At 37.1% G+C, this 16060-nt stretch overlaps 1 protein-coding gene across 1 annotated transcript in view; it reads right to left on the reverse strand.

The window, feature by feature from the left end:
* dock2 (dedicator of cytokinesis 2) overlaps nucleotides 1-16060 on the reverse strand; it is a 350017-nt gene that overhangs the window by 206503 nt on the left and 127454 nt on the right. Inside the window, exons 24-25 of the mRNA XM_031898788.1 lie at nucleotides 12447-12517; nucleotides 9846-9952 (exon numbers count right to left, since the gene is read on the reverse strand). Coding sequence (XP_031754648.1) covers nucleotides 9846-9952; nucleotides 12447-12517 — 178 coding nt within the window. The remainder of the gene's footprint in view (nucleotides 1-9845; nucleotides 9953-12446; nucleotides 12518-16060) is intronic.

Raw genomic sequence — 16060 nt, forward strand, 5'->3', positions numbered from 1 at the left:
TGCGAACGGAACAGATTCGCTCATCACTAGCAGCTACTATTTATACGCAGCTACTAATTATATGCTACCATTTATATGCTACCATTTATATGTGTCGACAATTCATATACGGCGACTATCTATTTGCTGCGACTATACGCGGGGCGTTAATTAGCGCATGTACCGTCAAATACCGAACGAAAATAGTCTTCGCGAGTTAAATAACGCATGCAATATCGCGCGTAAATTAACGCAAGTATGCTTATAGTGAATCGTGCATTAAGTCGCGAAAATTTAGATGCAATAAAATTTTTACCGCACGCTATAAATAGCGCACGTTTTAGTGCACTTTAGTGAATCAGCCCTACATTGTATTGCATTGGAAACACAGAGAGAGAAATGTCTACATTATTAAAAAACATTAAAAGAACTGATCATATGGTGCTTCATTTAACCTCAGTCTTATCACAGTACTTTTATGTGAGACTCTTCCGCTAGGCTAATTATTAGGGTCAACCCCTCTGCTAAGCTATAAATACAGTAGGGGTCTAATAGCAGTTAAAAATACGTTAAATGTATATAATCATAATAGTAACTACATTCTTAAAAAGTCTACACCACCTCTAAAAAAGGTATATTCCAGCAAATGGCAAACGATCTTTGGTAAGTATGTATTTTGATCATTAACAAGTAGCAACAATCAAATTAACCAGTGTACCTTTAAGCCCTTAAAGGACATGTAAACCCTAAATTTTCCTACCATGTATATCAGTTAAGCACAGCTCCCCCACCCAAACCGCATCATTTGTACTACATATATCCCCTCCGCTCACCAGCTCTGTCACATTTTTACTTTCACCTAGCGGCCATTTTCCCTCTGACATCATCAGTGAGAAAAACAGAATCAAAAGGCTAGAGCAGAGTTTCCATGGAAACCAGCAATGCTAACTCTTTATTGGTGGCTACAGTGGAGGGTGTGTTTGGTAACCTGAGTATGCTCAGTTAGCCAAGAGGCAAAGCAAATTCCCGAGGGGGGGGGCAGTGGGTTAGAGGAGGAGAAGAAATCCTAAGTGATTAAAGGGAAGCTGCAACCTTACTATTATCCTCTGAACACACCATATACCAGTCCTCTAACTGGACTCACCAGTTAGGGAGCAGCAGGGGACAGAAGCTGCAATGGGGCTGTCTACTTATCGATCTTTACATCAACAAATAGAGGAGCAGTTCATAAATGACTGTTTGGGTATATTTATAATGCTGTGTAATAAGTGGAGTGAAGCATTATCGGGGATGTTGCCCAGGACAACCAATCAGCAATTAGATTTTTCAACAGTCAGAAGACCAAGGCAAAGGATCTGATTGGCTGCTATGAGCAACATTAACGGTAATGTTTTCCTCCACTTTTTACACAGCATGATAAATATACCCCTTATTGTCTTCTCAGATGCTAAACATTTTTTTATTCCATTTACGAAGTACAAAGAAGAAAATAACATAATAAATACACATTTATAACAGTTGTTGGTTAATATTGGTTAATGTGTAGTTATCCATCTTTTATGTGGTTTCCTGCACAAAGGAACAATCTGACAGCAATTTGTTTTAATCCTTACGAATAATTGGTAGGTGCATTCTAAACTGCACTTCCTAGCATTAATTGTAATGAACATGATTAATCTTTGGAAAAATAGCACTGAATTGGAATGGAAGTGCTGTTACTTGTGCTGTTACTTGAATCCAAATAAGAAACAACCAGTATTAGAATCTTAACATTTAAAAAGCACTTGCATTTATAAACGTGTGTATGTGTCAAGAATTCAGAAGCTAATATATCTGAAATACAACATTTCTAATAATGAATGATTGTGGATAATGTGTAATTTACTAGGTATTAATGAATTCTAGCTAGAATGGCTGCCCCAATGGCTATGCGGCAGCTTTGTTTATATAAAATATAGTAGTCTTTCTGAAGCAAGGATACCAATTTTACCAGTGCAGAGCAACGGCACATTCTATTTCAATTACTTTAAAACAGTTTTTATTCTTTTGGAGTTTTTGTTTCTTTAAAACTTACAGCCATGGGTTTATGCTATCAATTTACATCAAGTACAAGTTACTGACCTGTTGCTACAGAGAATGAATATTAGTCAAAAGGGGAAATGTTTTTTAACAGGACCCTATGGTTAAAGGCATTGCTGTTTTTTTAGCTTTCTGGATAGCGGGTTTTATGATAAAGATCCCATTCCTTTTAGAACTGAGCTAATAAAACATGTAAACATATCACAGTTCAAACACCTTGAATAATATAACCATATTAATAATACTAGATTAGTAGAACAATGTACCAAATATCAAAAAGATAGTAGTATGTACCATTGGGTAATCTTAAATAGTAAATTGTCCCCTGGAATCACTGAGAAAGCACCCAGACATCAAAAAATGGTGTCACGAGGTACAAAATGTACAAGGGCAATATTTATTGATGTTGTTCTGCATGTAGGCAGGAGATATACTCATGCAGATGAATTCTTGAAATACAAGTTCCTTTGTTTCTATTAGTACAAGATATGGCTTTGTATTCTCCAGTTAGTGGTGGCTGTTCAATTTGGCCCTGACAATCTAGTGGCAATGGAAATATATTCAATTGTGCTCTTACATGATATTGTAAAGGAAATGTTTCTTATTAAATAGTCAGTTATGACCATCTCTGAGAATACAGAGAACATATGTATACATTTTGATATTTTCTTGAAGCATTTTTCATCACTATGTGGCAATTTTTACTAGGAACTGTAAAAATAGTATCTGTGCTACTACATAAGCCCCTAAAAGTCTTGAGTTCGACAGAAGGCTTTTGCATTTCATAGCCTTAGGTGTTCTGATATCTGATCTTATGCACAATTTGGGGTATTTTGGGATAAATATGCTACAGACCCCTTCTATATGAGTGTGGGAGATTGTAGCGATTATTAGTTTAGTATTATTAGTTTATTACTACATGCAATGGAGTGATAAAAGAGGAAAAGGTGCTGTCCTCCATATGTTTACTGGGCTATTCATGCCATGCATGGTAGATGAATGGCTGCAGGTGTGGAAGTGCTTTTTAAAGAAGTGCTAAGGGGGCCAAGTTTGAATCCCTTACTGCCCTTGCACTTTTGTCTGGAAGTGTATAGCAGAAGGTACATGAAGGGCATGCCAGCCCTTCTTATATGATGTATGACATGGTCCATAAGTAAGTCATGTGGAAACCTTTGTCATATACGTCCTAGAACAGGATGATACATAAACGATGCATCATTAGGCAGTCTGCATTATTTCCAAAATCACCCCTCATGAATATAATTTTTGGAGCAAAAAAAATACACTTTAATGTTAGAAATAGTATCGACGGTTATGCTGTATCTTAAGCACATCTAGTAAGCAAGTACAAGATGGCAGTAAATATCCTTCTCCAACAGAAGTGCATAAGCTAAAGGGACATCATTTTTCCCTTAATAAGTAGAACAGTTAGCAACCAACCAACCAATTCCACTCCTGAGGGCAAATCATTTGCTACTAATTGTATGCTTCCTAGCAGGAAAGAAGGAGATAAGCTATTACAGGAAAGACATCTACTCTTACGGGCAATTCACTTGACCAGTGATTATATTGATAACAGAGACTAATACTAATATCAATAACAACCCCCTTTTATAAAGACACCTTAGGAATATTCCCTGGGTGCCCTTCATAAAAGCTATAAAACCCAACTTTTCTACCCCATAATTTAATGCTTCAACAAATGTTGCTTCTACTGGGGATCACATTTTCCCATCATCTTTTTCTTCCAGCCCATTCCAATGTAACAGATAAAGGGCAGTTCTAGTATTTACAATCCTTAAAAATAATAATTAGTTCTATAAACCAGTATTTCAGCTAGTTTTAAGTAAAGGATAAATCTGTGAATTTGCCTTTTACTGATATCAGGAAACAGTTTATAGAACAAAGTTTCTGTTTAACTGAAGGCTAAATTATAATATTAACAATATTAATTGTGTTATGTTCATGCAGACTGGGAACCCATTGGACTATGGATTTGCAAGAACTATTATTCAAGTTTAAACTGCAATTTCCTTTTTTTGTGCTTCAGCACTTATCTGTGAGATTTAAGAGAATTATATTGTAAATCTGATTGGTTTGACTTTTTGCCCGAGCATTAATCCATTTGCATTGATTCAACATTTTTTAAAATGCTTTGTCTTATAAGAGGTTTACAGTAATGTTCCGAGATGTTTTGCTTCTGGGAGTTGTATTAAAAGGGACATTAAAAAAAGGCTGCAGTGGCAATTCCTTAATGAATATTTTAACTTTTTCCTTTAATGAAACCATCTTAATGAGCTTAATCATATGAAAAACAGATAATATCTACATACAAACTTGTTATACAAAAAATGCTACTGTATATCATATACACATCTTTCTCGTGCAGGGGTTTGCCAGCTATTTAACAGGCTGCAATGTACATAACAACAATAGATCTCCTGCATAATTCATGCAGTTATGAAGTACTAAAATTTCAAAGTGGCCTATAAAATCAATCCAATAGTTTGGGCTATTAGAATTACAAGGACACAGTTACTGAGCATTAAAGTTCAGCAGCCGCATTTTTTCATGGTGAAAATTGCGGCTTTCACAAAAATATTTGCTGATGGCGAAATGAAGAATATCGCAGTGAAACCTAACCAAAACATTTTGTTCATCGCTAGTTATGAGTGACCTGTTAGTGTGAAAGTAACCTAGTTGCAGAACCTCCATCTGAATCAGGAATGCCAGTATGCCACTTGGGGTTTGTTGCTAGTTAGGAATTAATAGAGACTAGAGGTAGTTATTAAGGCCAACTGACACCTCTAAAGACTTAGGTTTGGTTCTTTTTAGTATGTTATAAAATGTCTGATTCAACTTTGCAATTGGTCTTCATTAATAATATTTTTTTTATAGTTTTTCAATTATTTATCTTCCTCTTGAGCATCTTTCAAGCATTAAATGGGATTCCCTGACCCCAGCAGTTCTATGAGCTTGCAATTTTATTGTTATTGTTTATTACGTATCTTTCTATTCAGGTCCTCTCTTATTCATATACCCATCACTCATTCAAACCAATGCCTGGTTGCTAGGGTAAATAAGACTAACAACCAGATAGCTGCTGAAATACCAACATGTCAAGCTGCTGAAAAAAAAAAAAAGCAAAATAGCTGAAAAAACACAAAAAAAATACTGCAAACTGCAAATCATCTCAGAATATCACTATGCCATACTAAAATGTAATCTGAAGGTGAACAACCCATTCAAGACTTTTTCTCACATGGTAAGGGGCTGTTTTTCTGGATGACAGGATCCCTGTTTTAAGGAGACCATATGTTTTTGAATAATTTTAAACAAGCTTTTTTCATTTGATTTAAAAAGTTATTTTTTTTCTGGGATACCCAAATAGATGCATCCTTTATCTTATTATTTGACTCATTTTAGTCGTTGGTTAGAACAGGGGCCTTAGATCAAACCATTATTTCACATCCACGTCGGCATTATGCATTCAAGCAAATAGCCTTCTCCTGGCATCTGATAAATCAGACATCTAAAGGATGAACTGGAATTCTTATATATAGAGATGTAGCGAACTGTTCGCCGGCGAACTAATTCGCGCGAACATCGGGTGTTCGCAAGTCCGCAAATTCGCAAACTTTTGGCGATGTTCGCCATTTTGGGTTCACCGCGGGTTTTTTTGGCGGTTTTTTTTTTTTTTTTCGTTATTTTTTGGCGGTTTTTTTACAAAGTATTTTTCAGAGAAATTTTTGCTTGATCCCCCTCCTGCATGCCACTGTCCAGGTCGTGGCACCCTTTAAACAACTTTAAAATCAGTTTTCTGGCCATAAATGGCTTTTCTAGGTTTCAAAGTTCGCCTTCTCATTGAAGTCTATGGGGTTCGCAAAGTTCGCAAAAGTTCGCACTTTTTGGCAGAAGTTCGCAAACGGGTTCGCGAACTTTTTTTGTGAGGTTCGCTACATCCCTATTAGTGTCTGCATGAAATAGTTAATCAGTTAGAAGTAGATGATAGTAGTATTGTAGTTCTCTGTCTAGAGATTAAGTTCAACTTATTGTTTTCAAGCAATGCAACAGTATATAAGTAGGGATGTAGCGAACATCGCCAAAAATGTTCGCGGACCCGTTCGCGGACTTTCGGCAAAACACGCGAATATTCGCAAACTTTGCGAACCCCATAGACTTCAATGGGAAGGCGAACTTTAAAACCTAGAAAAGCCATTTCTGGCCAGAAAACTGATTTTAAAGTTGTTTAAAGGGTGCCACGACCTGGACAGTGGCATGCAGGAGGGGGATCAAGGGCAAAAATGTCTCTGAAAAATACGTTGTTGACACAGCGTTGCGTTTTGTGCTGTAAAGGGCAGAAATCACACTACATTTCTAAACTTGTGTAATAAACTGCTTTTACAAGGACTATCGGGTTACAGCAGATGAGATCAGCAGGACAGCTGCCCACAGCAGCTACATACAGAGCAGTAGAAAGTAGATTACTAGTCAGCAAAGCTACCTAAACTGTCCCTCAAACCCCTGCACAGCTCTCTCCCTATGCTAACTCAACAAGCACACACAGGCAGAATGTAAAATGGCTGCTGGGCTTCGGTTTATATATGGAAGGGAGTGGTCCGGGGGTGGTCCAGGAGGGAGAGCTGCCTGATTGGCTGCCATGTATCTGCTGGCTCTGGGGTGAGAGGTCAAAATTTGGCTCCAGCTAAGGCGAACCCAAAATTGCGAACATCGCTAAAAGTTCGCGAACTTGCGAACTTGCGAACACCCTATTTTCGTGCGAATTAGTTCTCCGGCGAACAGTTCGCTACATCTCTAGACACTAACTTTCAATTTGCTTAGTCTTGATACAATATTACATTTGATTGCAATTAAAATCCTGCTGTAATAATAAAATTCACTGTCCCTGTGCATGCTTAAATTACATACTTACAATTAGAAAGATATTTTTTTTTTTCTTGTTTTTTTTTTTTTTGTTAATGAATGTGTTTACATATTACCTGTTGTTCTATATATAATATATATACAGATTGTGAACCATCGTATAAAAACCAACATAAAATACAAGAATATAGGGTTGATTCACTAAAGTGTGCTAAGCGTTATCGCATGCTTTTTTGTGTTAAAATTGATGAGAAAAAAAAACATGTGATTTGCTAAAGTAATATCGCATGCGTTAAGTCGCATATTGCGTGTGTTAAATAGCGTGCAACAGCATGAGTTCATTTTAACGAATTGCGTTAATTCTCGTGCAGAAATAATACTAACGCATGATTCACAAACACTTAGATGCGCTAAATATCGCATTAGTCTGTGCGAAAATTAACACCTACTTGGGGCAGGCGGTAATTATAGAAAAGTACAGTTCATGAGCTTTTGGCAACACAATATGGACTTTGCAGTGGGATTTAAAATGATGGTCATTTTCAAAAAAAGTAGTTGTTACGAACGTAATGGTGTGTATGGCTAATATGGCATGCGTGCAATCCTATTGAGTTTATTCAATATTAAAATGATTTTTAGCAGACTTAAGTTATGGAGATCCAAATTATGGAAAGATCCCTAATCTGGAAAACCCCAGGTCCCGAGTATTCTGGATAACAGGTTCCATACCTGTACCAAATAACATTCTTTAGTAAGCGAACAAACCCCTTTTAAAGAATTTGCTATGAATTGTGGCACCACTGAATATCCAAAAATCACATTTAGTTCTAATGAGTATAGATGTTCATTACATGGCTGCGTAGGAAACAGTGGCGCCAGTTGCCTGTAGCAAAGCTCATTATTTATCAGCACTGCAGCATTAGGTTATTTAGGTATTGACTTCTGAATCGATAACATTTATATTGGTATCAGCTCAAAGGCCGAAACAGCATTGCCTGTATACAGGTTTCCAGCTCCTGTAACCACACATTTTCAGATTAGCTGCATTAAACTCTATAAGGAACACGTCACGTTTCTCTCTCATGTTTTTTAGAGTTTGTGTTCATGACCTAGTTTTATGTCCCAGAGCAAGAGTCATTTATAGACAAACAATGTAAAACAGAAGTTCAGCCAACTCATTAATGAAGCAGGCCTGTGGCTTGAAGTGCAAACACAAAGGAAATAATGATGCTTGACACCATTATCATATTCTTTAAAAATATTGAGATTAAATGGACTATGAATGCCTGAGACTTATTTTAGTATTAAAATTCCTTAAATCTGGACAATCCCCCTGCGATAGGTTACACAATGTGATTAGGACTGACAGATCATCATATAACTTAGACCCAAAGCAAGAGGGTTCTTGGCCTTGCATTTTCATCCCATTAAATTGGCCATGTAGCTTCTACAATTTGTACACAGGCACTAGTGGGTTAGCTCATAATAAAACCATCGTTTGGCAATGCACCACAAGATAAAGCCATGATAGAAGTTGGAAGACATAGTACAATCTGAGTGGAGACTATGCAGGCCCCACTAGTCATCAGTAGCATTTTACTTTCTAAAATGACCATCTCTTTAAATCATATAAGTGGCAATAATTATGAAAGAAGCCCTTGCCCTGCAATGAGAGCTTTGGTTACAGGTATATGGGTAATTGTTCTTGTAGTTCTACCAACATGGATATATTTTCTATGTAGAGACATTCACTTTTATGTCACATTTATCTTTACTAATATTCAAGGGGAATTTAGAAAATGTTTGATTCAGAGTTTAAGGATAAACAGGAAGAAAGAAAAATAAATGATTTTATTCTTAATAAAGAGTCACTGATAGAGGAGGTGGATATTTTATTAAATGTTTTGTTGTCATAGGGACGTGTAGCTTTAGTTGTTTCCGGATCCCCTTTAGAAATATAATGTCAATTAAGTCTATGAAAAAACCATGATCCAATTTTGTGTCAATGATCCGTAATTAAATCACTGAAAACTTAAGTGTGGGGGGTGGGAGTTGTTTATAACTAAGAATGTTAAATTGTCCCTGGGATCTACCTTAATTTTTAATAAGACCTGTGTTATACCAGATGATTTAATATACATAAGTACCAGCATTTTATGTCATTTTCCCCTTTTCCCTATTAGATGACAAGAGGGAAAAGCTGCATCACTGGGGTCAGGCATTCCTATTATACCCCCCATTTGACCGTCAAAATAAAGCTTAATATACTATAGAACAGCCTCTCTTAAAACCATGTTTGAGCTGAAGAATCTTTATAAACAGTGCAAGGAATATAATAGTTTTATAATTATGCATTTAAAAAAATTTACAACCATTATTCTTTGTAAACCTGGAACTAGTACATGCAGAATTACAAAATGTATATTTCCCAAGTAATAATAAATGATTTCTGTTGTTTACAGAACAGAAACACAAGCTGTGTGAATTATAATGTCATTTTAGAAAATTAAATATATACAATAGCTATCAATTCAACTGTCTCTAATTCACAGCCCAAATTTGTCCATCTGGCCATAGTAATATGGTACCTGGAATGCCCATGGTTATTACTGTTCAATGTTAGCGTTTCAGTGTTCCTGTAATTAGAAAGCAACTCCCAGTACTTCTTTACACTTGTAAACTAAAAACAGATGCTCAATAGCATTGCATTAATTATGCCTATTTCAGGGTGTAATTCATTGTGGGCACTGTGAGAATAATGCACCTTCAAGAATAAACTTTATTTAACAAAGCCTACTGCTATCAAATATCTATATAAATTATTGTCAAATATGTAAATACCAGAGCATATGATGTGTATACATGGTTAAGCAGGCGTATACCTTGAAAGAATAAACTCTTACCTTGCTTCTTAAAAAGGTTGCTGCGGACAATCTCAATCATTGACTGAACTTTCTGCTGCTGTAGTTTCACAGGAGGAATACATGTGTAAAACTCATATAAAAGTTGGCTAAAATAAAGAAATAAAGAAAAACAATCTGTAAGAAACCTATGAATTAACAGTGGTTTAGACTGTTGTTTTGTTAAATGTTTTCTGTACCATATGCCAATAAATGCCCTGAAAGCTGGTCGAAAAAAGCACCATATGGCCCTATAGAATTATTCTGAAGTGATGAATAAGAAAATGATCAAACATACAGACACTTGCTATACAATGACAGTTAGAAAATCTTAAAGGGATACCTGCGAGTACTTCAGAAATACAAGTCTGAATACACTGTAATGTGTTGTAAAAAAAAAATTGATTTCTGAAATCCCATCTTATACTATAAAAAATAAATTCTTGAATTCTGTCTGTTGTTTAAAAATAGTGGCAGTGGCAAAATTAGACTTTTATAATGGTCGAACTATTATTATTTTTATTGTGCTTTTTATAGAAAGAAAACTTTTTATAAAAGTTTTACATTTCCAACACAAGGAGAAAGAAACATATACTAATACAGTAATCCACTTTCTCTAGAACACCTCCAGTACTAATCTCTAGTGCAGGTATGGTACCTGTTACCCAGAATACTTTCGGCCTTGGGTTTTTTGCATAAGGGGCGGTTTTTAACATTTGAATACTTTTAGGGGCAGATTTATCAAAGTGTTCTTTGATAAACCTACCTCAAATACTACTAAAAAAAAAGAATTTAAACATGAAATGAACCCAATAGGATTGTTTTGCCACCAAAATGGATTCATGCAGCTTAGTTACCAGCAAGTACAAGCTACTGTTTTATTATTACAAAGAAAAAGAAAATATGTTTTGAAATTGTGAAGTATTTGCCTAATTTGGAGCTTTCTGGATAAGTGGTTTTGAATAATATATCCCATACCTGTACTTCTGCATCTAAGTTGGAGTTCAGATGTGGTATAATACCTCAATATTAGTGATGAGCGAATCTGTCCAGTTTCCCTTTGCCGAAAAATTTGAGAATCTTTCAAAAGATTAGCGAAACGGCGAAAATGTTGCGCGTCAGAAAAAATTGTCGCCGCGGCTATTCTTTTGTTGCCAGCGGCTATTCTTTTGTCGCCAGCGGCTATTCTTTTGTCGCCCGCGGCTATTATTTTGTTGTGCGGCTATTCTTTTGTCGCGGGCGACAATTTTTGGACGCGCAGCAAATTTTTCCGCTGCAAATGTTTTCATCCTTTTCGCGAAACAATCCGCCAATGGCTAAACGCGGAAATTAGTCACGAACATTTCGCCCATCACTACTCAATATAACCTTATAGCTAATTTTTAGTATTTGGAAATATAGAGAGTTAATTTAGCATATGGCCAACCTGTGCCTCATTCAATTGAAACGCCAGATCCCTAGACCATGCATTAAATGAATAAAAGCAAAATGTTATTATCCTAAGAAAGCAAAAGCAGTACATATGTGGGATCCAGTGTAAGGGAGTAGTGTTATGGTGGATAGGGATGCAAAAGAAGTAAATGCACTGAAGGCTGCTAAAGAAATGGTTAATCTGAACAAATATGAGATGAGATCTAAAGGTGGCCACACACGTGGCGATCTGACGATGTTTCATGCGACCATCGGTCGTACGAAACATCGTCAGATCCGCCACACACCGTCAGGGCTGAAACAGCAGATAAGGAGGTAGAAACAATAGGATTTCTACCTCCTTCTGCCAATTCAGCCCTGACGGCAGATTTTGGTCAGGCGCCTTCTATGGCATTTTGACTCTCTGTTCCTGACTATGTCTTGATTGCTCCCTGTACTATCTGAACATCTTTGGTAGCTTTGCTTATAGGACTGTGTATCCAGTCTCCAGAATCCTTCCACCTTGGCCCACATTATCTGATGGCAACTGGCCTGACAACCAACCCCTCTTGAAAATGCTTAGCTAATGTAGGCAACAACATTGAGAATACATGAACAAGAGCCCAAGTACTGTTCATAGTAGTCTTAGCTGAACTAGAGCTCAACCATCCATATAAAGACACATGACCATGGCAAGTTGTTGGACACATAGACGACAATCTTAGGGAAGTATTTATTAACATTGGAGACAAGCATCACTGGTGATGTGGCCCATGTCACCTACAAGCAAAGATTCGATTGGTTGCTATGGGCAACATTACCAGTGAAGTTTGTCTCCAATGATAATAAATATGCTCCTATGTATATACAAATTACTCCCCCTCACATCATCTAAGGCAGTGCTGTCCAACATATAACAAGTAGTGGGCTATATATTTCTCATCTAGCATGTTTGAGGGCTGAATTAAATTAAAACAATGATGTTGTGTAGGTAAGTCTATGCAGCCTCTGGATCTGGTCCACATGTCAAACGAATACTTTTTATTTTGGCGTTACTGGTCCTTTTATCCATATTTACTTCTCAAGACAATAAATCAAAAGAGCATATGAAGATAAAAATGTATCATTTAACAAAGATATCTAGTGAGTGACTCCCATGACATTAACAGTAAATTTGATGTATTTATTAGTTACCTAAGTAGCCTGGCATCAAACACTGTCTCCACATCATGAAGGACTGATGGCAGATATTTCAGAGCAGCCACCTTAAAAAAAAAAGAAGAATAAATCAGCCCAATGCTATTAGCAGTTTAATGTGCTCCCTGCGGTGCAGCTTACAACACATTGACATAAAGAGTTGCCAGCAAAATGTCCATAACAAAGCATTCGGCTCTTAATATATGAATCAGCAAATTATTCATGCGCCATAAATGTTTGAGAACATATTGATGGATTTAACAGAAAAAGAAATCTCAACTTTAAATACTTTAGTGCTGAAGTGGACTTTTAAGGTTTAGCGTTTTTCTTTTCACTTCTTTGTTAAACTTTTTTTTTAGATACATGCTGAGCATTTACTTTGAAAGTTAATGGGAAAAAACAGGACAAAGGCTAAAGCTACATAGATTGTTATTTGAAAGATTTTCAGTAGTTATCAGATTAATTAATTTTTTTTTTTTTAAAAATTGGCAATGTAATTTCTAATGCAATTAGTATATATCTGGCTGTTTATATTCTATGCTCTGCTGGTTCTGACTCTGAACTGTGTAGAAGAAATCAGCTGATTAACAGACCTGCAGGACACTGACTTCTGCTATGTTGTTTTAGAACCTGAAAATAATAAGGGGTAAACAAGAACAGGTATGTCATCCGTTATAAAGAAACCCATTATCCAGAAAGCTCTAAACCACAGGAAGGCCATCTCCCATAAATTCCATTTTAAGCATATAATTCAAAATCTAAAAATATTTTTTGTGTGATAATACCAATTGTCTTGTACTTAATTATAGCTAAGCTGCATGAATCCATAATGGTGGCAAAAGAGTCCACTTGGAGAGTCCACTTGTTTAGCAGACTTAAGGTATGGAGATCCAAGTTACAGATAGACTCCTTATCCAGAAAACCCAGATTCCAAGCATTCTTGATAACAGGTCCCATATCAGCATCATGTTCTGGAAACAAGGTAAATTACACATGCTCCAGTATCAAAATAGGCAAGTATAGGGCTCATATCCGTCTGTAGATGCAGTGAGCAAAGTGGAATTTCAATAGTCAACAGTTGCCATGTTTTTTTCCCACAATGCTACATTGTGAAAATGCAAGCATCATTGAGGCTGCAAGAAGGTGTTGCATCTAACGCATTTATGCGAGTCTTTTTCGGCGATTTCCCGAAATCGCGCCGCCGCGTCTGCCATCCCGCCGGCGACTTACATGTTCGCCGGTGGGATGGCAGAGGGAAGGCAACTCGGGGAGATTAGTCGCCCGCGAGCAGGGAGTTTTGCCGCGGGCGACTAATCTCCCCGTGTACCAGAGCCCTAAAGGTTATATGGAGTGTTTCAAGGATTGGACTTGGTCAACGGGCCACCAGGAAAAAACCCGGTGAGCCAAAGCCCTCATGGGCCTGCTGATCCAGGCCAGGTCCCTTCTTTAACTGCAGGTGCCAGCGCAAATACCCCCCATTAAGGACACAAGGAGAAACTGCAGTATGTGGTGGGGGAAGGGGGCTTGATATTGTGACTGGGGTGGGGGATATTGCTGGTGGGCCGACCTTGAATGTTTCCTTATTGGTAAGGATCATGAGAAGTGATGCCTGGGGCCCACAAAGTACTGACAATAGCACACATGTGGTTTTTACATGTCTGCTGTTGTCTGGGATGCCTAGGATGCCATGATCATGCCATACAACTAGTTCCCTTCTGTTCCCCAGCCCTTAGGAAAGGAGAAGAGGGGAACAAGGGGGCCAACTTTAAAAGCCATTCATTAACTAGGTTTTGGCTAATAATTCCATTAAATGCTATCAATGTTTAATTAAAGCAGGTACATTCTATTGATTCAAAAATGCTCTTATCTTTATAAGTGATGTCAATGTGCGGCTGTCAGTATCACTTTAAACAAGTCATAAAATATTTTGGTTTATGCTGAAAAAGCATTTTCTTGTGTTTGGCCAACAAATATTCCAACACTGCTATCTATTTTCTCATTACTGTATTACTATGATATATCAACACATTTTCCACTGGCAGTACTTTATAGAAACGCTGTGAAAGATAATTAAAAAAGATGGTATTAAAACAGATTTAAGATTTTGCAGGCAAGTTCTATATTGCTTTTTATTCTTTTCAACCCTCTCTCGTGGTGCTGTTGTATTCACAGTTGGCTTGGAAATTATAATTATTAATATTTAAAATGTTACTTACCATAAACATTTATATTTAATATTCAATGCATTTTTAATAGAATGCAGCTAATGCTGAGTTATTCAGTTCCTTTTTATTGCACCCAAGACAAATTACGGGGGGAAAAAAATCACTTCAGTATCTATGTTTTAGTGCCATACATAGTTACATAATTCCTAACGGACCCGTACACAGATATTAAATATGCCAGACACAGGTTCTGTTACTAATGAGAGTGTTTGGGTATAACATGAATTTTAAAGATCACATTTGTCTTTTAAAAGGCACATTTGTTTGCTGTGCCTCAGGTGAGCTCTCTTATCCGTCCTACTTAGTTATATCATAGGTGGAGCTGGTAGGAGGGAATCATTTGGCAATGTAAAATTTTGGTTAAGAGATGGTTTAGGAACACAGCAATAGTATTATGAAGTGTATTCATGCTACATTTATATCAAAACACGCTCCTTGCACTTCGGCACAGTTGTGCAACAGGTCATTAGATCTGTCCTGCCTCTTCTACTAAATAGTGCAAGTGCATCTACTGAACTTTGAGCTACCACCAACCTGACTGTGGAGGTAATTCCAGGGTTCGCACAACAGACACGTCAATAGGCATAGAAAACGTGAGCCTGAAGAATCACATACAAATAAAAGCTAAGCACCATAAATGTTGACTGCCTGCAATTTGTCATAAGGCACAAGGGAAATATGGCTAATTTTAATGCATGGTAGTTGACCAGCCTAGCCAGCAAATCACAACATTAATTATGGTACATTTGTAAGGGTGACATCTCTACCTATAATGGCTCCCTTTCCTGACTCTTTTGGTGGCAGATCACCCCTTTTTATATAGGGGCCAGCTCCCCACCCCATTCCCCTGCCTAGCCCGTCCATTTCCCTGCCCCAAAGTGACATCACTTCCTGCCCCCCACCTACAGGCTGTTATTTATACGAAAAAAAGGTGTCAGCCCTAGATAAAAATTGCAAGAGGCATTATAGGGAAAATGTTCTATTTTGCTTAAAAATATGGTCAGTTGTGTACAGAACTGTACTTTGCACACTGCACTATAGTGGGTTTTGCTTAAAAGAGAACTAAACACTAAAAATGAGTATGGCTAGAAATGCCATATTTTATATACTGAATTTATGCACCAGTCTAAAGGTTCAGCATCCCCTGCACCACCCATTACTATCACTTTTAACATGATGTAGACAGATAAATCCTGAGATAATCTGCAATTACTCTTCATTTTACATTGTTTGTGTTTTAAATGATCTTTTTTACTTAGCAGGTCTGCAGTTTGTATTTTCAGGAGCTATCTGGGTGCTAGGTCCAGTTTAGCCTAGTAACCACCTAGTGGTTTGTATTGGAGACTGAAGATGAATAGGGGTGAACCTTATTGAATATACAATTTA

The sequence above is a fragment of the Xenopus tropicalis genome, chromosome 3 (assembly GCF_000004195.4).
Source record: "Xenopus tropicalis strain Nigerian chromosome 3, UCB_Xtro_10.0, whole genome shotgun sequence".
Classification (NCBI taxonomy): domain Eukaryota; kingdom Metazoa; phylum Chordata; class Amphibia; order Anura; family Pipidae; genus Xenopus; species Xenopus tropicalis.